This window comes from Danio aesculapii, chromosome 18 (genome assembly GCF_903798145.1).
Source record: "Danio aesculapii chromosome 18, fDanAes4.1, whole genome shotgun sequence".
Lineage (NCBI taxonomy): Eukaryota > Metazoa > Chordata > Actinopteri > Cypriniformes > Danionidae > Danio > Danio aesculapii.
In genome coordinates, this window is record NC_079452.1 from 42,190,689 (window position 1) to 42,217,017 (window position 26,329).

General features: G+C 33.0%; 1 protein-coding gene across 1 annotated transcript in view; it reads right to left on the reverse strand.

Moving 5' to 3' along the window:
• The window catches only part of bmal2 (basic helix-loop-helix ARNT like 2), a 45,810-nt gene extending 19,823 nt beyond the window's left edge, over nt 1-25,987 (reverse strand). Inside the window, exons 1-7 of the mRNA XM_056478068.1 lie at nt 25,695-25,987; nt 7,296-7,416; nt 4,642-4,695; nt 4,515-4,553; nt 3,574-3,731; nt 3,314-3,393; nt 304-396 (exon numbers count right to left, since the gene is read on the reverse strand). Coding sequence (XP_056334043.1) covers nt 304-396; nt 3,314-3,393; nt 3,574-3,731; nt 4,515-4,553; nt 4,642-4,695; nt 7,296-7,416; nt 25,695-25,752 — 603 coding nt within the window. The 5' untranslated portion in view covers nt 25,753-25,987. The remainder of the gene's footprint in view (nt 1-303; nt 397-3,313; nt 3,394-3,573; nt 3,732-4,514; nt 4,554-4,641; nt 4,696-7,295; nt 7,417-25,694) is intronic.
• Between the last annotated feature and the right edge of the window lie 342 nt (nt 25,988-26,329).

The following is a 26,329-nucleotide window of genomic DNA, read 5'->3' on the forward strand; positions in this document are numbered from 1 at the left end:
ATACATACACGACTTATTTTATGTTTGAAGCAATCTTAAAACATATTATTAACTGAAAAACATATAATATATTTTTTTACATTTATTTACAGTCAGTCACTTGTTTTCTTCTGTACAACATTAAAGCAGATTTTTAGCTGAAAATCTGGCACTTTGAAAGTGAAAACATAAAAAATAATGTTGACAGGTTTGTTTTAATGATTTAAAATATCAATGACAAAATAATTTAAGATGTGTGTGTTTATAATGAATATCACGAAATTCAAAACATCTTTTAAGTCCAAAAAAGTCAAATTGTCCTACCCGACTGTAGTTCAGGATTTTTGAAACCGATTCTGAGACAAAGACTATTTTTCCACGATCACATCCAACCACAAAAAGAAATCCATCCGCTGCCTGGATGCAAGACAGAAAGAGAGAGATCATTTAGGCTTGTCATTTCAGTCACAAACAGTCCAAATGCACTGCCTAAACAAAAGCTATTTTCAGAGGCTCTTCCACAAACATCAGCAATAATTTACTGTGATAATTATTCACCTACAGCTTTAAAAAACATTAAGACCAATAGACCATATGCACAGCTAGTGTTTTTCAGCCAATGATGAACTTCCGGTGAAAGGTTTATGTGACTATTTTCAATTTCATAAGGTTTCTTTTACAGCATCGATGTTGTAAATCAAATATAATCCCTTAAATAGACTTGAGCATCCATTTGGATGTTAAAGAGTAAAAAGAGACAAAAGACCGTTTAAACGTAGTTTAACCACGTTTAAACGTAGTCAGTAGCAGCAGGCTAGCGCAGAAACTCCATTGAAAATACTTGGGTAAAATCAATTTCCATATTTTAAAGATATGGCGCAGAAAAATATAAATTAATGCCGTGCTTCTTGTTTGGTCTGAAAACCACTTTATATCATATCCCAGCCAGGCATTAAAGATCGCTTAAAAAAAAAAAAAAACATCTTAAAGACAACAATTTTGTATGGGATGACAATTCACTGGAAGCCCTGTGTCTGGAATTAAAAGTCTGTGTGCATATAGCCCATTGGAAATTCTCTGGATTTAAGCTAAACTTTTTGCTAATGAAATCTCAACCAAATTTAAAACATCATAAAATAACAACTGGTCAAAATAACAAAAACATGCGCCATGTTTTCAGACATGTTAACGCACATTTTTTTTTTAATCCAGTGTTTATAACACCAATTACAAGTGGAAAAATAGTTTAAAAACTCCTCCTTCAAAGTGTTTCTATTAAACACACATATCAGAAATGAAACATAAAACAATTAGTTTTTTCTTTTTTAGTAACCCTCCCCACCCACAACAATAACCCTGTTGCATCCCTATACATTTAATAGGGAATAAGAAAAAAATTTAAAAGGAGGGAAAACCTACTCTTCTGAAAAAAAATTCTGACTAAAGGTTATTGCACACTGAATCTGAAATTTTCATCTATAATTTTCGCACTTTAAAAAGTAAATTCAATCTCACGTTGTGTGAATCGTATTGACACACTGCCTTCAAAACTTTCGTCTGTCATAAAAAATCTGAAATCTGATTTTTTTCATTTTTGGAATCCAAAAAAGCACTTTGAGAGGTGGTTTGACAATCCAGAGCCACCGTACAAGCGAGAAGCTAAATACAGAATGCCGTCATTTGAGCTAGAGATAACTTTATGAAACATAGTTCATAAAATAGAATAAGGCAAACAGTTGAGAACCTGGGATTCAGTAGCTATGTTTCTATCAAACTATTATTCAAATTATTATTACTCGGTTATTTTCAAAACTTATGCACATCTTGACGTTTCCATGTCCAAAATGTGCATAAGTTTTGAAAATAACCGAGTAGGATAAACTTTTTATTTGATAAGATGTGCATAAACTATGATGGAAACACTTTTACCGAACTAATTCCAGTATGCGCATTAAAAAAAAGTCATGTAATTTTGTTATAAGATTTCATTTGATGATAAAAATGTGTGTGAATGGACAAACCAGCAGGCTGAGCACATTGTAAAACATTTGAAATGCTGTTTTGGTCAATCTAAAACGACTTAACCATTTCAGTTTTAGTGTTATTATATTATCAATTACCTCCAGAATAGTCAAACGCATCTGTGAACCGCGTCTCATGCCTTCAAACGCCACCACACGTTCAATGCATGTCGGCATCGTCTTCTGAGGCGCAACTCATTTGTTAAATAAAGAAAAGATTCGCGCAACTTCTCTCATCACAACAAATTCTGTCTTTGCTGTTGATTTTTGGCACTAGTTTATCAGGAAGTGACGATTTTGTCCTCTTTTACCCACTGGATGGAAACTCTGGTTTATTTGCACATCTTTTATGAGATAATCCAGTTTTGCGCATACATTTAATTCACATCTTTGGATAGAAACATAGACTGGCGCACATCTGCCCTGCTGCTGTTTGGTGTGTGTATGTGTGTCCATACATTTTGCTTTGGCACGTCAACTCTGCCACAATCTATTATAATGTCTGTAGGTACTGCCAGTCTCTGTTCAGGATTTATGTAACCCTGCGGGTCCTACACCACCCAACCCGCTCAGGGCTGGGATTGAACCGGCGACCTTCCGCATAGGAATCGATTGCTCTAACAACGAGGCTAAAGACCATGGCCTCTAGCATCTGTCGCTAGAGCACCTTTAGAGGTCAGAGGAGTGAGGTTTACCTGCACAGCACTTACTAGCTGGCCTCTGTTACATTTACATGCGTGAATGTGTGAAGTATCACAAGCAATGTATCAAAATTTCACTGATTTCCTGAATTAAAGTCTGCATTTGGGCATAATCCAGCACAGCTCTTTGACAATGAGCTGAACTCTTCTTCCTCTCTATGCAGTAACAGATGAATACAATATGCAGTCTATTTCTCTTTCTACTTTGGAGAGAAGAGAGGAGGACAATGCATAACTGCTTGAACTGATGCCGAAATGTTTTTAATTTTTTTCGTAATAGATTCATTAATTTGCATCGGACTCAATGTGCAAGGTCTGTTTACATGACAAATTTTTCGCATATGACTATGAAAAAAAACGCATAAGAAAATTTCGGACTTCAGTGTGTAAAGACATTAATTTTGACCAATTATAATTTTCGCCACAAAAAAACTTGGTAGAAATTTGATCAGATACAGAATAAAACAATTATTATTCTCATTTTACTCAAACCCACAGCTGATGAATTCACTAGATCCAGAGAGAATTTTCAAGGGCTCTCTTATTTTCTTTGCCCAAGACTGTATATTAGAAACAGCTTTAGGGCACAGCTCAATAAAGTGCAGGATTTACCCTCAGGACGAGATGCTTGAGTTCATCATCTGGCAGGAATGCAGGTTTGTAATTGGCTTCTGCAAAAGAGCTGGTTGCTCCTGAAAAGCAGAGACTTCATCACACCACATACATTCATAAACACTCAGCCCTGATGAGCTTTAACCAGGCTTTCGAGAGAAAAAACAAACACATTTTCAAGCTGCATATTAGTTTTAGTGCATGCTGTTCTTAGAAGCAATTATTTTTACTAGCATATTGAGCAGGTGCGATACAGGTACCTTTGAGTGATTTGAGGTGCTGGACAGCCATTCGTAGCACAGTGAGTTTGTCGAGTTTGCGGGACATTGGGTTACAGGTGGGAATCATCGCTGCCAACTCGTCGATCAAGTTATTCATCTTATCTCTCCTTCGCTTTTCAATCTGACTATGAGGTTCCCTACAAGATCACATTATGACATTAAGATCACATTATGACCACTGAACTCCACTTAGATTATATATTATATAGATTATACATTAAACAACTTTAGTGTTTGAGTTTGCACGTAAAAAACAAGGGGAATAGGTAAATAAATGGTTTCATCATCATCAATCATAATAATAACAATAATTTAGGAAGTAAATAATTTATTATATAAAACATACAACTTAAGGGAGAATAAAGGAATGACCAAAAAATGTAAATAAATAAATAAATAATAAGAGATATTTTACACCAAATATCAGTTGTTTATTAGTTTAAAGAACCAATAATAATAATAAAAACAATAATAATAAACAAAGTGAAAAATATATTAACAGCAAAAAAAACAACAACAAAAAAAAAAAAAACAATCCTAAGGCAAATAAATAAGTACATAATTAAATGTAACGTTAAATAAAATGCGAAATGAATGTAATGAATGAATGGATGAATTAACGAATGGATATAAATTAAATACTATAATTATTAGTAAAAACAACAACAACAAATAAAATTTGGAATGAATAATAATAAGTAAAATGTGGAACGAATGAAGTAATGGTTGAATTAATGAAGGGATATAAATTAAACATTATTATTAGTAAAAACAACAACAATAATAATAATAATAATAATTATAATAATAATGATAATAAGCAACATAAATTAAATGTAAAAATGAAGGAAAATTACTATTATTATTAATAATAATAATAAAAATAATAATAAAAATCTAAAATCCTTAGTAACATGTACCTGATGCACTTAATTTTTAAGTGCTGGTCATCTTCCGATCTAAGAAGGAGAATAATAAAAAACACACATTAAAAATGTAAAAACAATTGAGAAAACAAAATTAAGATTTCAGTAATGGATGCAGTACCTTCCCGGATCGTCATCCATATCCTCATCTAGATTTGATGCAGATTTCATTTCCCTGCAAAACAAAGTGGTGAAATGATTAAAGTGAGTCATGAAATGCTGGACATCACACACAAACCACGCACTTCCCATTCCAAAGCACAAAACAGGCCAAACAAGAGGATATTAGTCACACAAATCAGCTACAAAATCCTAATATCTAACATTAACGTGTCATATACACCCACATGAAAGCTCCTTCAGGATATTTTGACTGAGCCGTATGCTGGTTTAAAGTGTATATAAGCTTCCATGTTGGAAGGCAATATTATTTTAATTAAGGTACCAAAAAACATGCATTAATAGAGCAATCAGATAATGACAATATTGTTACAATATGGAAATCAGTAGTTTATGACAATAGATTTTACAATAGATTTAAATGCAGCCAATCAGAATTAAAAAATTATTGACCCATTTAACCATTATGTATTAATGTCATAATGTTACAGATGTTTTTAAACAGCTAAAATACTCATTAACAAATAACATCCATCAAGTTTAAATTAAACAAGAAAAATATACAAATTCAGATAAAATACAGTAATTTGCAATATATTATAATACTACACATATAAGTAATTTTATGTGCATTCAGGCTGTATTTATTTGATCTAAAATATGGTGAAAAACGTATATAATAACAATGGAGTTTATTTATGTAATTCAAAGACAAACTTTCAACATTATAACCCCAGTCTTTAGAGTTATATTATCCTTTCTAAATCAGTCTAATATGATGATTTGTGGCTTTGTTATGAACTATTATTATGGTGTTCAGTTCTGTAATCGATAACGGCTCTCTTTAATACTTTTCTGTCCATTATATGTTTGTGGAAACGCATATACATTTCAATTTCAGGACTCTTATCAGGAGAACAATAAAGAAAAACTCTTTATGGTCATTTCTTCAATATGCCTTTTTAAAGGAACCTGTTAAATGGTAATATGTCAAGGTTTCCACAGAATTTCCAACATTGATAATAATCAGAAACATTTCTTGAGCTTTAAATCTGCACATCTGTGTCACAGCACTAGTGATAGTAGTGTTGCTGAAAATCCAGCTTTAAAACACTGGAATAAATTGCGCTTAGATTAACATAGAAAACAATTGTTTTAAATTGAAATATTTTTCCATAATATTACTTATTTTATTGCATTTGATGAGCAGAAGAGACTTCAAGGATTCAAAATGATAAAAAAAAACCATACACCAGCCTCTACTGGACACAAATGGAAATTTATGTATACACACATCTACAGTAGTCAACATTTAAAGCTAATCAAAAATGTGTTGCTCGTATTTAAAAAAAAAAAAAAAAAAAAAAAACAATGACTTGCCTAATTAACCAAGTTAAGTCTTTAAATTGCACTTTAAGCTGAATGCTGGTGTCTTGAAAAATATCTCATAACATATTATGCACTGTCATCATGGCAAAGACAAAGGCAAAGTATTACAGTTAAAAAGTGTTGAAGAAATCGTTAAATCGTTTTTATTGGGCATAGAAAATATATAGGAGGTAATTCAGAATATAATTCAGGAGGGCTAATAATTTTGACTTCAACTGTATACAGATCAATAGATTGACAGACAGACAGATAGATTAACATGGATTAGATAGACAGACAGACACAGACAGACAGACAGATAGAAAGATTAAAATGAATTAAATAGACAGACAGACAGACAGACAGACAGACAGACAGACAGACACAGACAGACAGATAGATAGATTAAAAGGGATTAGACAGACAAACAGACAGACAGATTAAAAGGGATTAGAAAGATAGACAGACAGACATGGATGGATGGATGGATAGATTAAAAGGGATAAGATAGACAGACAGATAGAGACGGACAGACAGATAGATTAAAAGGGATTAGACAGACAGATAGACAGACAGACAGACAGACAGATAGACAGATAGATAAAAATGGATTAGACAGACACAGACAGAATTATTAGCCCCCTTGTTTATTTTTCCCCCAATTTCTGTTTAACAGAGGGAAGATTTTTTTTAACACATTTCTAAACACAATAGTTTTTATAACTCATTTCTAATAACTGATTTATTTTATCTTTGCCATGATGACAGTAAATAATATTGTACAAGATATTTTTCAAGACACTTCTATACAGCTTAAGTTAATTAGGTTAACTAGGCAGGTTAGGGTAATTAGGCAAGTTATTGTATAATGATGGTTTGTTCTGTAGAATGTCGTGAAAAAAATAGCTTAAAGGGGCTAATAATTTTGACCTTAAAACTGTTCATAAAAATTGAAAACTGCTTTTATTCTAGCCGAAATAAAACAAATAAGACTTTCTCCAGGAGAAAAAATATTATCAGACATACTGTGAAAATTTTCTTGCTCTGTTAAACATCATTTAGGAAATAATTAAAAACATAAAAAATCTAAATCAAAAGTGGGCTAATAATTCTGAGTTCAGCTGTAGATTAGATAGATAGATAGACAGTTAGATAAAAAGGGATAAGACAGACAGATAGATAGATGGATAAAAAGGGATCAGACAGACAAACAGACAGATAAAAAGGCGTTAGACAGACAGATCAAAAAGGGGTTAGACAGACAGACAGATATCTGACTGTACTGACGGGTTGTCCATGCTGCCTTTCCTCTTCCTGGGCAGCTCCATGAGGCTTGAGGCTGATGTGGGGGTCATCAAACCAGATAGAGACGCAGAGAGACCCTGAGGCTCTTCCTCCAGCGCATCTCCTGCCATCAGACACACAGACATACACTCTTCAGTAAATGACAAACAGAAACGTGCCAAACAAGCTGAAGCAGCAGCAACGTGCCACATATCAGAACCAGGCCACAGTGGAGTAGATTTCATAACAGACATGGAAAGAATCAGACCATCTGTAATCGCCGCTCAAGCAGTCAAAGGAGTTTTGTGTGAATTCAGAGTGATACTTTTTGTCTGAACGGTGACTTAAATAATAAACAGGACATTTTTTTTGAAAGTTCGTCACAGGAACAAAAAGGTGTCATCTTAAAACCCAGAAACCTATTTTACACCTGGTTCTTAGAAATATACAGGAAGTTCACTGGCAACAATGAGGCACAATACAGACAACCCATTTCACCACTGCGACAACCTGCATCTTGCTTTCCTTTATGCTCATTTACTGGTCCATTCAGACAACAAGGAATCAATTTAATTTACAGGCAATGCCTTCTCGTAGAAATGATGAGTGCACTTTTTTATTTGCATAACGTCCAGTCTTGACTATTGAGGTTAAAGAAGCACAAGGAACATACTGTATACACTATAGGCATGGGACGATAACTGCTTTCAAGGTATACCGCGGTTTGCAAAAGTCATGGTTTTAGAACTGCCAAAATTTTCTGTAATACCGTTCCTAAGGTATGTGTAGGATATTTTATTTACTTTTTTTATTTTAGTTTTTTCTCCAGCAGAAAAGACATCCAAAGATGCCATTTTAAATTGTAAAGAAATATGTGTGTTAAAACAAATAAAGACAGCAGCAGTCAATGATTCATTTGAATTATTTAGCCTGACATGTTTACTGCTGCTCTTTCAAAAAATGAAATATATTGTTTTCAAAGAGGAAAAAAATGTGTTGCTTTTTACCCAGAGATTTAAAAAGAATATATTTTAGAGCAGTAATCACAATACCGTGAAACCGAATATTTTTATCCAAGGTTATCATACCATCAGAATCTTATACCAGCCCAAGCCTAATAAACTATTGAAATTTTTTTTTACATACATAGGTGAAGTCAGAATTATTGCCCCAACAATAAAACAAATAACACTTTCTCCAGACTAAAAGATATTATCAAACATACTGTGAAAATTTCTTTGCTCTTACAAACATCATTTGGGAAATATTTAAAAAAGAAAAAAAAAAAAAATCCAAAGGGGGGCTAATAATTCTGACTTCAACTGTAAATACACTATAGGGCTTCACAATATATCGTTTCAGCATTGACATCACAATGTGATCACTCGCAATAATCACGAGTATACGTAATGGTGAGTCTGGATTATAATTGATCATTTTGCTGTTTATTTCATTTATATCCTTTTCTTTAATGAATTTATCTATGATTGTTTCTTATATTTATACAGATAAACTTCTCTATACAGAATCATCCCAGTAAATCTAAAATTATAAATATATTCAAAACAGTTATTCAAGTGAAAATCTAGTGAAATTATATTCATAATCGCAATATCACAAAATAAAATAATATCGTGCAGCCCTACACACACACGCGCGCACGCACGCACGCACACACAACTGTGCAACTATCATAAATAAATGATATTACTCATTTTTTAAATAATGAAACAAAATTGAAACAGGTAAAAACGTTTTGTGTTGGTTTTGTATTAATTTTATTATTCCATACGATTGTGATGATAATGATTATTATTAACAATACTATAATACATTTCTTAAAAGAAAAATATCATTATTGACTTTTAGCAGATTATGATAATTATTATAAAAATTAAGCAAAATAACTAATAGCTACTAATTACTGTATAAAAATGTATGGATTATAACTGTCACACACACACAAAAAAACCCTCATTTGCTGGCTCCTTCAGACCCCTAGGAATTAGTTTAATATACAAGCTTTGGTTTTCTTGCACAAATGACAAGGCTTTATGGAACTGGGGCTCTTTGTATTTATATAACATCCAGGCTTGACTATTGAGGACAGAACAGCAGCGTCAAACACCAGGATCCGCTGAATTTCAAGCAGCTTTTGGATTTCTGGATTTTGGCAAAAATCACAGAGCAGGATTTAGTTATTGTTGGAAATGAAAGCCAAGGACTCTGCTGGAAGAAATGTCTTTAATTCAATTTCGGTTTTTCCTTTATTTGAAACAGAAACAACAGGCCTAGTGTGATTATTAAAATAGAAAAGAGTGCAATTTAAACAAATATATTCAAAGTGGAAGAGCAAAAGCTCCACACAAACTCTATCAGGCAGCTTGCTTCAATTAAACATGTTTCACAAATGGTTATTCGGCTTTTCTTTATTTGTGGATTTTAAAATATTTTTCCCCAATTAAAATAATCCAGCTGGAGGACAAAATAAGAGGAATCACAACATTTATAATATAAATCGAAAACCTATTTAGGCATGGGATGATAACCGCTTTCAAGGTTTACCGTGGTTTGGAAAAGTCAAGGTTTTAAAACCCCCAAAATATTTTGTTATACCGTTCCTAAGGTGTATATATATATATATATATATATATATATATATATATATATATATATATATTATATATATATATATATATATTATATATATATATATATATATATATATATATATATATATATATATATATATATATATATATATACATATATATATATATACATATATATATATACATATATATATATATATATATATATATATATATATATATATATATATATATATATATATATATATATATATATAATATATATATATATACATGTTTTTTACGTTATTTTAACATGTTTTTTACAACTATTTTATTTAGTTTTTTTTAGAGCAACAATACCTCCAGCTGAAAATGATCCTCCACATCAAAAGCTACTGTTCCAAAATACTTTAAATGTTTTTTTAAAACGAAATTTGTTGTGTTCAAAGGGGGGGAAAGTTGCTGTTTTTTACCCAGACATTTAAAAACAACTTATTTTAGAGCAGTAATCACAATTCCGTGATTATCTTATAACGGCCTATGCCTAAACATATTACATTAGTTTGTAGCTACAAACACAAACTTAGATTTTCACAGTAATTTTTAGGGTTTAAATCATCCATAAAGAAATTTAAACAGAAATATTTATTTTCTATTGTTTGATAAAATTCAACTATACTAATACGTTTTAAATTTGATCAATTTTATTAACAATAATTTTAATTGAAAAAGAAAGATTGATTTTATTTAAAAAATAAATAAATAAAAAAAACTTAATATATAACTATATTATTGTTATTATTCATTCATTTTCCATCAGCTTCGTCCCTATATTTTGCAGGGGTCACCACAGCGAAATGAACCGCCAACTTATCCAGCATGTTTTATGCCGTTCCAGCTGCAACCCAGTATTGGCAAACACCCATACACTCACATTTACACACATACACTACAGCCAATTTCCTTCCTATCCAATTATCTATACTGCATGTCTTTGGACTGTGAGGGAACTGGAGCACCCGGAGGAAACCCACGTAAACACGGGAGAAAATGCAAACTCCACACAGAAATGTCAACTGATCCAGCCGGGACTTGAACCAGCAACCTTCTTGGCGTGAGGTGACAATGCTAACCACTGAGCCACCCTGCTATTATTATTGAAATAATGCAACTCAAAATTGAAAAGAAAAAAAAAATTATGTATTCATTTCATTTTCCATATAATGCAGTGTTTCCCGTTCACAATTTTGGTGCGGCGTGGCGTGGTGCGGCAGTTCTTACTGACACCGACAAAAGGAGTCATAGTTTTAACTTGTTTCTTTTAATGACAGCAGTAAAAAAACTGAACAATTATTTGAACTGTACATCTGTTCAAGCTAAAAATGTACATTTATTTTTATATCTTTTTATCCACAAAGTGTGCAGCTTTTGTCACTGCAGTGTATCTTGGGCTTAATTATTTTTTGCAGCTGATATTGGGTACCAATTCCTTGTCATGGTGATCGGTTAATACTGAGCACCGATTCTAATGCTTCAAGCTTTATAATGCATCGAGCACATTTTTCCTGTAAGCATGAATCTTAAAAGATCTTGTCTTATCTAAGAGAATAAATCAAGGATGCTGCATATAATACCTTAAACACGTCTCTTTTAACCATCTTATAACTAGGTGTGAATGTGTAATGGCCAGAAGCAGCTTTACAGAAAATAATTCATCCATTCATTTTACTCTGGCTTAGTCCCTTATTTATCAGGGGGTTGCCACAGCGGAATGAACCGCCACAGAAAATAATAAAATAGATATAAAAATAGTTACGATGCACATTGGAAACATTGCAAATGATGAAAGAAGAATTCAACATGACTCAATCAAGTTTGGAGCTTATGTTTGATGCATAAGAATTAAAATGCACACCTATAAATCTAAAACTCCTTTACTAAAAGGAAAGAGGTCTATAAACTACTGTTTATAGCAATTAGTCTATTACAAGAATTTATATGATTAAATATTTGTTAAAAAATAAAGTTTTATGTAATAATTCAAGCCAGCTTTTAGTGAATTTGCAATATTGTCCAAACAGAACTTTTAGTTGTTTTATATGTAAAAAGGCCTAAACGCATGCAGGACCATTCGAATATTTTGCTGGTCCTCTACTAAAATGTAAGGCTTAGAACATCACTGTGCCAGTCGCGATCTGTTGTCTTGCTCATTCACTCGTCGCCATGATTTCAGAGTATTTTAACTAATTTTGGGGTATCACAGGGTGGGAGACTCACGGAGCTTCCGGCAGAGGTCAGGTTGGATGAGACGCTAGATGGGATGAACACGTCACAGCAGCTCAAGACACTGGAGATACAACAGCTGCACTTGCAACAAAGAATGTATCTCTCACACAGGTCGCACCAATAAACTAAACAGAGGTCCCATCGCATCTGTATATATTTTAGCTGTTGCGACTGAGCGCATTAGGCTCCCACACATCATTTATCTTTGTTTTGGCTGCTGTAGGCTATGCATAATATACAGAAGTGCACATACGTCTTCGGTCCTGTCAGATGTGGCATGTAGTCTTAATCCCATACTATACAGCTGAGAGTGGCTGTGTGGAACTCCACTGTGCGCGATTCAGAGAGCAGAAATGTGTAATCGCGCAACCATGTAGACAGAAATCACATGCCGTTGTGTAAATAAGAGATTACATATGGCTATTTAGCTTGTCTATTAAAAGAAGATGTGATCTGGTACTATATTAACTTGACTTCAGGGGGGTGTGGAGCCCGCCCCGCTTATATAATGGTGGGGGAAACACTGCAATGTATAACTCTTATTTATTACTTTACAATAATTGGACATACTACTACTTACAAAAGTATTAATTATGAAAAAATTTTGTATTATTATTATCATTATTATTATTATTAGTAGTAGTAGTAGTAGTAGTACCAGTAGTTTTAGTATTAGTAGTAGCAGTAGTAGTAGGCATGGGCCGGTAAAAGATTTTGACGCTATGATAACATTGGATAAAAATATCACGGTTCTAAAATATATTCTTTTTAAATGTCTGGGTAAAAAACAAAAACTTTCCCCCTTTGTACACAATATATTTATTTTGAGAAACTTAAAAATATGTTGGAGCAGTAAACATGTCAGGCTAAATAATTAAAATGAATCATTGAGTTCTGCTGTCTTCATTAGTTTCAAAAACACTGATCTCTTTACAAATATAAAACGGTATCTTTGGATATTGGTTTTATCGTCTGTGTCGATAAACGGTTATTGTCCGGTTATCGTCCCATGCCCAAGTAGCAGTAGCAGTAGTAATAGTAGAAACTATTTATATAAAAATGAAAGCATTCTTTAGAAATGCCCCACACTATTTATATAATCATTATTATTTGAATTATAAAAATCATAAAATAATAAATGTTACAGTACAGTTTTTATTTTCATTACAGTGAACAAAGTAACAACCAGTACATGCAGTACAACAATGCCATTGCCAAAGCAAAAAAACAAAAATCCTCCTGACTTCACGTGAACTGCTCATCACATTGCAGTCCAAATCCCAGTCACAGCATTAGTTTAAAAAAAGAACCACGATACGATTTTCTTCAATCAAACTCCATAGCTCTATCTGCTACCAACACACATAATGAAGCAGCCTTTGCCATCTGTTAGTGCCATTGACCACCATAATCCATTCACAAACTCCCTGTGAGTAGAGCAACTAATTCATGAAGAGGCTTTCACGGCGCAGTCTGTTTTCCCTCCTGCTTCACCTGCTGCTTTAAGCCTCAAAGATCAACAGCACCTCATCTGCATCTGCCCGATCTGTACACACGTGCACCTACTCACTGTGTGAGTGTGTGTGTGTGTGCGCGGATAGAGCCATCAGGTTCAGGCGACAATGGAGCAGGCCAGGCCAAACACAGCTTGTGCCCCTGGCTCCTATATTTAACAGTGCTCCGTGGGCCCAGTGACCTAAATAGTCGTTAACAGATCGGCAACAACCTGATTTTTAATCCCGTGTGCTGGAGTGAAGATCTGCGGCAGGATTATTTGGTTTTATGAGGCCGATAGGAAGGCCGAATCCGACAGCGAAGAGCTCCATCTTTCACTAGTTCATGATATTACCTGCACTCCAATGACCTGCATTCAGATGCTAACGCTCCTGACGTCACCTCCACAAGAGAAAGGCCATTTCACTGACTCACTGCTTGTAATGTTGTGAGGATTTTCCAGGATGGCACTAATAACTGGAGCGTTCAAACGCGTTAAAAGATTACCCTCTCAACTTAAACATTCATATGGAAGGCTGTTGAGGTCAAAAACCTTTAAACAAAATATTCATTGATATTGTCAACATGCAGTTTGAAATTGCCAACACATCAACAAGCACAACAGCCAATGAAATGCTGTATTTATAAAAGCAATTTATGTTGATGCTGATTTTTTTTTAGACCTGATTGCTTTCCATAACAAACAACTGAACCACTTACATGGCTTAAAATTTTCTATGTTGGGCCGCTGAATAAATATATAATCTGTACATACTGCATTTAGAATTTTGACACGATGGGAAGAAATGGCTGGAGCAGAACTGCTCCTTAAAGCACACGGGACACAAAGCAGCAGTCTGTTTGCATTGCTGAGCAGTGTATAGAAAACAATGTAAAGACAGGCATGATGGGCTTTAGACTCCCTGCTTCTCTTGCTTTGGAAATGAGAGTCACACTTAGAAGTTTAATTTAACCTTAGATAGACATTGTTGCAATCTCACTATGAAATGTTATGGCCAATCAAACACAGCCTGGGGTGTGTATGTCAATGATCAACATAATGGTCCATGTTTTGTTCTGATTGGCCAGTGTTTTTCCACTGGCATTTCACACTCATAGGATTTGCATGGGAAAGAGGAATCTATGGTGTTTAATGTTTACAGCATGGACATTTCCATGTACCGAACTTAGGGCTGGGCGATATTACAAAACAAATGATCACAATATAATTTTTCATGTCATTCAATATTGATAATTATTTATTATTTTTTACACATTACATTTAGAAATATTAGGATTTTTTAACCACTTTATTTTAATTTACCACCATTATTAAGGCAAATAGTTTTAATAGTCAAAACAAAAAACATATTTTAACTAAATCACTTTATAATAAAATAATCATATGTGTTAAAGAGACTCTTAAACATGAAAAATAAAATGTTACAACGTGTGTGCAAAGGTAAAGTGTAAATATGAACAAAGCAAACTTTAAAGTAGATCAACATCTGTAAGGTGTCAATAATAATGATAGAGTAAACCTCAAACTCTAATTTGAGAGTATCTAATTTTAATTTAATTGGGTAATTATACACACATTTAAATAGACAGATAGAACCCTTAAAGGATGTTCAAGATGCTTTTTCTGAGTCTGAGAGTTTTATTTATTTTATAGTTTATTTAACATTTCTTGTTTGTACAGGCTAAATACAAATGAAAAGTGAACATAAATTTTATATAATACCACAGAGCCTGGAGGTATTATAGACTTTGCAAATTCAGTGTGCAGACATTTGTGGGCAGAGATGTATAAAGTACTAGAGACCCAGACTTAAGTAAAAGTACAAGTACTCTATCAAAAAGTGACTTGAGTAGAAGTAAAAGTGCTCTTTAAGCACCATACTTAAGTGGAAGTACTAAAGTATTCAACATTTTTTGTACTTAAGTATTGCAAGTAGTTTATTTCAAAATTTACTACTCAAGTACTGAAAGTAAAAGTACAAGTATTGTGTAATGTAGTTATTAAAGAATGCAGTCAAAAGACATCATATTGTTTTGTTTATTTTAAATCTCTTTTTTGGGGGCACGTCATTAAGCAGAACGAAAAGAAACATGACTTACAATACTGTTTTTCTCTCACGCTCGAACCACAGATCTGACAGATTATAACAGCTTTAACACACACCTTTCAAAGTTGTGTGTCACAAAAACAGTCCATAATCCACTCAAAACGCTATTGAAACCCAATTTCGGAGCACAAATTACTGGTTGTAAATGCTGTAAACGAACGTTCTAATTCACTTGATTTTGATTTTATTGAAAAAAAAAGAAAACGTGTATATTACTGTGTTAAATGAAAATCTGAAATATTTTATGGCTTATGGCTATGATTTAGTATTCAAAAATGTTTCATTTTGATTATGTTTTAATTAAATTGGTCCTAAACTTCATATTTTTATAGTATATTTATTCATTCTGGTACTTTTACCATAAACCAACATCTCAACCATTTGGTAGAGGCTGATATTTTAGAAATTATGGGATGTGTTGGGGGAAATGTATTGATTGTGTTAACTAGCGACATTAGGAATTATGAAATGCAATAAATAAAAAAATTCTATTGTTTTTTTTCTTGGTGTGACAGTTAAATGGTTACTAATACAGCAGTAAGATATATGAACTGTACCCTTAATTTGACCCGCTCAAAGAAAACACTCTTTCTGAATGTATCAAACAAAACTCATGCACAGAAGACAGCATGAGCATTTATAGCAAATAAACTAATGTAAATATTCTCCCGCCTGCTTTTTAAACGCTGACAGGCGAGGTCTTACACCCCTTTGATTAGTTATTGTCGTCACCTTCTCAACAGAAAGGGCTGCTATCGGCTTTAGAAATGAAAGCGTTGTTCACTGATGGCGGGAAGAACAGCCGCGGTTACAGTCTACTGTATGTATGTATAATACGCGGTTATCACAGGTAATCTATAATAGACACAGTGGAGAAAACTTGCACCTCATACACGCCTACCAGGCCAGCGGGTCAAATCTCCAAAGTGAGAGAGGCAGAGATGGGAGTCTCACAACATTTCTCTGTAGCAGTGAAATAGCGGCTCATGTGCTGTGCCGCCTTCACTCGCCCTCGCGCCTCCGTCCTTCGCCATAGTATTGCGACACCGCACATAGGAGATAAATGACGTCAGTACGTAATAACCCGTTATGATCTATTACTGAACCGATTTCGACCATTTTGACACCTCTAGTAACGAGTAACGATGCAGCTCATAAAAAATCTATCGGAGTAAAAGTATTAAACTCATCGAAAATATGTACTTAAGTAAAAGTGGAAGTAGGAGAAAAAAAACAATACTCCAGTAAAGTACAGATACTGCCTTTTAGTACTTAAGTACAGTAGTGAAGTAGTTCTACTTCGTTACTATACATCTCTGTTTGTGGGTAACATCCATTGTGTGTGTTCTTGGAAGTTTTTTCCTGGCTTTTTAATATTGACATCGATATCGGAATTATATCGTATCGACCGAAATTAAGAAATATATTATAATATAATTTTTTGCCAAATCATTAAACCATTGACAATCAAAGTGAACATTAACATGAAAGGTAATCAAGGGTCAAAAGTCTTAAAGGATGCCAAATTTGATCGTCAACATGTAAGAACAGACAATTAGACTACTGTATTTAAAACTAGATTTGCACACGACACAAAGGTTTGTCTTATACAAATAACAAACATCATGTTAATTTGAGAAGTAGTGCATTTATAGAAACATAAGACATTTTATCGCCTTACATAAAACATGCCACAGTAATATTGTGAATGTCTAAAAAAAATAAAAACAAGTTCAAAGCTGCTGCCTTAACATGGTCAAAAAATCTAATCTGCAGAACTTTTGACCCCAGTTGCCTAGTTAGACCATTTAAATGTGTTAAAATGTGTTCCACCCATGTGAGCCTATGATTGGCAATGACTATTAAATGTGTGATCATATCAGATTTTTTAGTTTATTTTTGGGTGAACTATAAATAGACAGCACATGAGTAACTAAATGCTTTTAAAATAACCTCTAATAAATTACACATTGTGTTAAGTTGTTTATTCAGGATGATTTTCAGTTTATCCAGAATCATGTATCTAAAATATAAATGGAAAATAGCCAATCTATTTCTACAACAAACAGGAAAATTAAGAACCTAACCTTACTGGCTTCTTTCCCAAAACAAACTTATTCTGAATAATTATACTCTTTAAATATCATTAAAAGCAATTTACACCTACAAAATGCTTCAATATACTAGATAAATCCAACAGTTGATGTGAGCATCCCCTGTCACCGCTAAGAAAAACGAGCATGTTACAAGGTGAGCTAATTATTCATGATCGTTTTCGCTGTAACCATAGAGCTTAACCAAAAACATGTCCAAACGCAATCAATTTACGTCAAACGTTGAGCAAGAAACGTGACTAAAGCAAAAGTAGGTCACTTATTCCATTTCATTTAATTTTGGCACACTTTTGGCACCACACCTCGGTAGTACTTTTTTTTTCGATTCATCAACCAGATTAAATATTAATTGTTTGGCTAAATGGTGGACAAACAGGCAACCACAGGGTTCAACTATAACCACTGATGACGCATTTGCTAGTTTTTATCACCTTCAAACGAATATATTTAGTTTTTTGTAAAGCAGTTGCTAATATTATTCTTGCATCTGGCATACGGGAGTGAAAAAGTATTTGATAACCATCCTCCCAGTATGTCCTTAGATGGGTTATAACACCACATTATCTGCTATATAATCCTTAAGACCAGGCATCACCATAACAATTATGTCGCCTCGATAATTCAGATGTCAGTGAAGGAGGAGCTGCTGTAACCAGTTATAAAACAAGTACTAGATCCTCTTCAATACAGAACCCAAAAATGAAAAAAAAAGGCATCGTTTATTCATTCTCTTGTCCCAAACATTTGTGAGTTTCTTTCTTTCTTTTGTGTTTAACAGAAGAAAACATTTTGGGTGAATTTTCCCTTTAGGTTAGGGAGAGCCTACAGTACTATCATTTATTCACTATCACAAAATGGATAAGAGGGATCCCTGTTTGACTATGTATGTATGAGAAATATTGATTAAACTGACATTAAATATTGAATATTAAAAGTTATCATGTGACAACTGGTTCATATCATTTATCATTAATGAAAACATATGTTGGAAAATGAAGGAGCGATAATATCAACTTATTTAAATGATTGACACCATAGTAATTATAGCAATATACTGTCATCTTTGTCAATTGTCATCTGCTAATTAAAAAAAAAAATCAAAGCCTCATTATTCAACTAAAGCATAAGCAGAGGCGTTGCATTTTATTTCTGTTTGGAAGGATGCTTTACAGAGGTCACGCTAGTAGTGTTGCCAAGTCCACTTATTAAAAGCTTAGTGAACCAGTTTTTTTAGTTAAAGCATTGCAGGTGCAGGTCACAATATTTTAGAATTAAGTTAATTATGTCTTTTGAATAAATAGTTTGGAATTAAGGTTATTATTGGCTTGTACTTAATTAAATGTTTTTCTAGCAATATCTGGCAACACTATTAAGTGTTACCTCAATGGTTTCTTGCACCACACATACAAAAGTGAAACAAATATTAGATGCTTAAAGAAGTCAGTAACATTAGATAAAACTATTCAAATACATGTGGGTTCTGTACAAACCGCATAGGTTTTTTTGTTCGATTACCTATATTTTTCTGGAGTTAACTCCGTTGTTCAATGTGGTTTTCTCTCAAATTATGTTTGTACTGAACAAGATAAGGGGAACTGAATTCATCTGCAGTGTGCATGTAGCCATAATGTAATACTAAATACATGTCTGCCCTTGTGCTATTAGGTTAATCTCGAAACTAAATTTATGGTTATTTTAAAAAAATGTGTGAAATAACAATTGGTAAGGTTTCATATTTGAATGTAAAATGATATGATATGATATGAATAATGAATAGAATGAGTAGCCAAATTCTTCCCACTGCTGAATAAAACACTGCGTGGATTGCTGTCAGTAAAGAGAGGATGTAAACTTGTAATATCTAGGTTGCTTAAAACCACAAACCAAGCCGGATAAAGCATCTTGAGAACTATATGAGATTTATTTGTGTATGCTTAAGGGAAAGATATTAATTTTTCTGAATTTTCCTTTTTAATGCAGTGAAATATCTGTCTCCAATAACATTACAAAACCTGTTTTTCTGTTCTATTTTTCATTTCAGTTTCAGGCTGTTACACGAGTCAAAAAATGTGAGAATCCCTAGACGTGACAAATTTGTTCAAAAATGCATTCAGTAGATGTGACCTAATTTTTTGAACAAATTACAAAAGTGCTTATTCCCTAAAGCCAACAGTCTGCCAAATGTTTTAAATGACACTTAATTTCGATAATTCAGATTTGATAATGGGCCAATTAATCCATCATCTGAACATAAACTACAATCATAAAACACCAGAATACTTGATGATCAAACTCACTATAAAAGTAACAATAAAATAGACTGATCATGTCTGCTGTTTCATAACAATCTTTGTTTGCTTGATGTATACAGGACTAATTGTCAGTGCCACTGACTTTTAAAACACGCACAGTCACCAACGAAAGCCACATTAGAATCAGATTTAGACAAGAAATCATTCCCGATGTTGCATTGCAGTAAACTGAACAAGCAAATGACAAACTCCAAGCTTGATGCTAACACTGCTTCAAACAAATATCAAAGCTTACCATTGCATCTCTTTACATAAATAAAATCACAAAAAGACCAAGAATGTAAAACACCTACTGTTTAAACTAAATTAATAGCATATAACAGGAAACATTACGAGTTATTAAATTGCACACATTTTTTGTGCTGCATGCATCCTAATATTTCCTCTGAAAACCAAATGCTTAACATTTAAATAGCATAATCCAAAAAACAAAACAAGAAACAGAAGAAAAAAAGATCACATGATTCTCTAGTGTCTAGACAAGAAGGCAACAGGAAACCGTCTCTTTGACAGGAAGAAAAGTCAGGTCAAGCTGTAAAACTGATGCAGAGTTGTGATTTGAGGTTCAGATTTTTAGGATTGATAGCATAATAGCTCCTCTTTTAGCTATCATTATCTGATTTAAAAACAATAAAGAGGTGCTTAAGAATGAGACCTTGAACAGGACTCTCAGCTTCATAAAAATCCACACTTAAAATAGCTTCCCCATTCAAATCACAGCAGTCTTTACAAATATCTAGGATTCAAAACGCATAGCAATACTTACAAAAGTATTCGTGACTAGGCATGGGACGATAACCATTTTCAAGGTATACCGCGGTTTGGAAAAAAGGTTTTAAAACCGCCAAACTTTTCTGTAATACCGTTCCTAAGGTATTTTTATTTATTAAAAATTTATTTTGTTTTTATTTTTAATTTACATTTTTTTTTGTTTTTTAGGACAACAGTATCTCCAGCAGCAAAAGTATCCAAAATCAGTGTTTTTGAAACAAATGAAGACAGCAGAAGTGAATGATTCATTTGAATTATATAGCCGGACATGTTTGCTGCTCCAAAATTTCATAAATCTTTCAAAAAATAGAATACATTGTTTTCAAAGGGGGAAAAAGTTGTTTATTTATTTCACAGACAATTAAAAAGAAAACATTTTAGAGCAGTAATCACAATACCGTGATACTGTGAAACGTGATATTTTTATCCAAGGTTATCATACCGTCAAAATCTTACACCGGCCCAAGCCTATTCGTGACGCACAAAAAAATGACCCACTAAAAACTTGGATGAATAATTCTGCTTGTAAAATTCTTGCTTGTAACAATAGTGCATAAACTTAATGATACAATCACGTGCATGCAATGACGTTAGTAAAAGAATATAAACATAGCATATACGCTCAACTAAAGCAACACATTTCAACTTTATATACTCTCGCTATAGACAGGTAGTGGTCAGTGTAAGTGTTATTAAGTGCAAAAGTGCTGCAGTGCACCCAAGTTGTGCTGACCTACTTTTAATCAATTCTTCTCCTTAAACTTTAAAGCCTTCATAGTCCACATTAGAGTGCATAAATTAACTTCTAGTAAATATATTCAAGTCAAGAAATCAAAGCATCTACTGAAACACTGTTTAAGATATTTAATTATTTTTTTTAAATAATGACTGAAATAACAGTTTTGTAGTAAGAACTCTAATAGTTTTTCTTCTTTATGCATTTGGAATATAAGAGATTAATACCATTATGTTTTTTAAAATAGGTATAGTAAAATGTGATAGAATATGAAATGATAAAACACTGTATATATACATTTCTTTAAAACATTTTAATAATGTAATATACGTTTCTACATGAATAATTAAAATTAAATAGATAAAAATAAATAAGTAAATATGTTTCTACATGCATACTAAATTTAATTATTAAAAATAAATAAGTAAATATGTTTCTACATGAATAATAAAAATTAAATAAAGTAAATATGTTTCTACATTAATAAAAAAATGATATATTTATTTTCATTTAAGTAAATGCGTTTCTACATGAATAATAATTAAATAAATAAAATAAATGCGTTTCTAAATAAATAATAATTAAATAAAAATTAATAAGTAAATATGCTTCTACATGAATATTAATAATTAAATAAATAAAAATAAATTAGTTAAAACATTTTTACATGAATAATTAAAATGTAGTAAATAATAAATAAGTAAATACCTTTCTACATGAATAATATTACATATATAAAAACAAAGTAAATACATTTGTACATAAATAATAATTATTAAATAAATAAAAATAAGTAAATACGTTTCTACATGAATAAACATACTTAAATAAAAATAAATAAGTAAATACGCTACTACATGAATAATAATAATAATTAAACAAATAAAAATAAATAAACACGTTTCTACATACATTATAATTAAATAAAAATAAATAAGTAAATACGTTCTTACATGAATAATAAAAATAAGTAAATCTTTTTCTACATGAATAATAATAAATAAATAAAAATAAATAAGTAAATGCATTTCTACATGAATATTAATAATTAAACAAATAAAAATAAATATGTTTCTACATGAATAATAATAATAATAATAATAATTAAATAAATAAAAATAAATGTTTCTACATGTATAATATACAAAAATAAGATTAAAAGCACTTTTAAGGCATGTAAAGAATGTTTAAATAATGTTAAAGCTTTCGGAAACAATTACGTGAATATATTTTAAGATTATTTTAAAGAAATAATTAAATATAATGACATTTTATTTAATGTGCTACACTGTAAAAAAATGCCTGTACTTTTCACAGTAAAAGAATTTAATTAAATTACAAAACATAAAATTACTGTTAATACTGAAAAACATGGTACTTTTTACATTATTGTTCTTACTGTAAAACCTCTTAAAACTATGGTAAAGTACAAAAAACAACACTAAAAGTCACTGTATTTTCTAGAGATGCATGTTTTTTAAACAGTAAATCACAATATGGTCTGTAGGAATACGTGTTTTTTATAGAAGCGTGCCATTTTAAGCCTGCTAGTACCCCAGAAAAGTAACTGCACTGTTTTTGCATAGCACGTTTATATAACATTTCATTATCTTCCTTGTCTCTATCATCAAAGCAAAACCAACATTAAATGGTTATTGAATGAACAAACTATTAATATGCATTGCAAAAAACACCCACAGTGTGCCAGGCGAAGGGCTTTTTTTCTCAGGCAGCTACGCCAAAATTCACCGGATGCACCAGATAGTAAATAATTGACCTGAAAAAATGCCCATTACTAAAATGACTGGAATCTGTAACTCAAAAGGCCAGTTACCTAAGAGACATACTTTCCAGATGAGCCCCTAAATTCCAGTCACGTTTCTCTCTGCTGGGGAAGCGGAGGGAGGGGGCGACTGTCACGAGACCAAGCAAACTGACAGCAGATTTAGGTTACACGTTTTAGCAAGAATTAATAGCCCAGCAGTCCTATTACACTGGCCTTCTTTGTTTCCTATTGTTTATATCCTAGTTATGCAAAGCTTTATTGATCGAATTAGGATGAAGAGAGAAAGCAACGCCTGAAGAAGAGGAGGGCATCACAGCTCCGGCCTACAAGTGTGCGGAGTTTGACCTACATATTACACAACCGTCACGTTACAAGGTCACGTTACAAGAAATCAGAGCAGATCAGGCAGCACTATGACCTCACAATGCTAATGATTCACATTTACGTCACAACAACATGCAGTTTCACTCATTAAACAGGAGACTGAATTCACTTGGGAGAAAGCTTCAGTATTAGATGGTGGATTTGAGAACTCCAAAAATAAAAAACCTGATTGTCAGAGTGTGTGGAGTAAAACTGATACACAGAATAAGCTTCAAAAGCGGAACAATAGATTCTAAACAATGGATCATATTTATAAAGTGTGGCAAGCTTTGTGGTAATCATTCGTATTTTACTAAAATCAATAAAATGCATAAACTAATTTGATGCGTTACATATTTATTTGGTAAACTTTTTATTTAATATACAGCCATGATCATTAGCATTAATGATGCAGTAAAGGCTCCGACTAAATGTTTAATTGAAAACATGACTACATTATTATTATCTATTTTTACACACAAAATAATAAGCCATGTTTTAGATGTCTATATTATTTTAACCAATTTTACAACTTCAGTATAAGAAATAAGTATTTGGTGGAAAATCTTTACTTTCAAACAATAACAATTGAAAACAATTGCTATTCTGACCAATTATTATATTATAAAAAAGCTCTAAATTTGGAAGAAATGTTATAACATTTGTAGAATAAAATGTTTATTAACATACAGTGGACAGCATATTGAATACACTATTTTGAAAATGGATATATTTATTCATTTCTCAGTGAATATAGGTAATGAATTTTGGTGCATTTAAACAAAACATATTAAACATATATTTATGAAAATAATATTTTAGTCACAAACATACTTAGAAATTGAAAGATAATACAATTAAATCAAGCTAAATATTGCAAAAAAAAAAAAAAAAAAACCTACAAAACTTCAACTAAATCTTTCATTTTTGTTGCTTCTCTTGATTTTTTTTCTCTTTTGTAAATTTGCATTTAATATTTTTCTAAAACATAAATTTAAGTGTACTATTTTGGACCATTATCATGAGTTATTTTGTTAGATAAGCTCCAGATTTGGCTTCAGTACTGACTAATTTAATGTATATGCACAAATATAACATTGTATCTCTTCCTATAAAAAATATTAATTTAAATTATAGATTTGTGAGGGGTGTAAATTGTATTTGAGTGTGTGTGTGTCTTAAAGTATCAAAATAACAACAAACTTAAATGAACCGGAATAATTAACAGATGAATCATAATCGCAAACAAAACCGCAGCATTCTTTTTCATTACCACCGCTATGCAAAGGTAAACACAATAAATCAACAACGTTTTTCCTGATAATTACTTTTCTTCAAAACGTCGACAGCTTAAGCAGTTTTAAAGAAATCGCCTCAAACCAAATTTTAAAAATACAAAACAAAAGGATACAACAACCCAAGACATTTAAACTAGCATAATAACTAGCCGCAATGACCGAACGGAGCGGCAAAGCAAGTCTTCCAAAGGCCTCGCAAGAACAACTACAGCACAGCTTTTCTACAGTTAAAAGCGACTGACAGGCAAATTTATGACTAAATGTGTGCTTTAACCGCAGCGGTAAAGCTTGAAAAGTGCCCCAGCCAGCGCACAGTTTCGACGCGCCTGTGCTCGGGTTTGCTCGAGTTCGCTCTACTGAACTACTGACCTACTTTCAGTGCGCAAACCAATCAGCGGGGAACACCGAGTGCTCCCTCTCCTCCGCCCGGCGCACCGCGCAATCCACACAAGCCCTGTCCGCTTCGACCGGACCATTCCCGGGAGGACGAGCCGTTTTTTGTTTGAAGCGACGAGTTACCTGTGTTTTCCCCCGTCGCTCCGTCACCGCCGCCAGCCGCTGTGTTCCTCGCCGACATGGCTGGAGCCGGTACGCCGCGGCCCAGGGCTCCGATGCCGCATGTGGAGAACGAAGGCGGCGGTAGTTATTTGCAAAAGAGGGGGGAGAAAGAGGAGAGGAGAGGAGAGGTGAAGGCGGAAGGTGGGGGGGCGGCGAGGCCTGTGTAATTGCTTTAATTTTTTTCTTTACAACTAACTGAATTGGGAGGGTGGGCTGAGCGTAAAACGTGCAAGAGAGGACACGATAGAAGCAGGACAGTGGTTGAAATCCGGGGAAACGCGGAAGAAGACGACGCGCAATCTCCTCCTACCATCATCAACACCGCCTTCTCCTGTCCGCTCCCTCACGTTACTAACCTAGTAAGTCACGCGATATGTTATGCAAGCCGAGAAAAAATGCGGTCACGGATGCGATGGCGGTATGCGGTGCTGAAGTGAACGAGCGCCGGACGGATGGACGGTCGTCCTTTCAATTGCAGCAATTCAACTCGAGCAGATCTCGTTCAGATCCTGCAATATCAGATTTATGTTTAAAGAAGAGATGCTTGTTATATTGAGGTATTTGGTGAATGTGCACGAGTAACATTGTTGGGATGA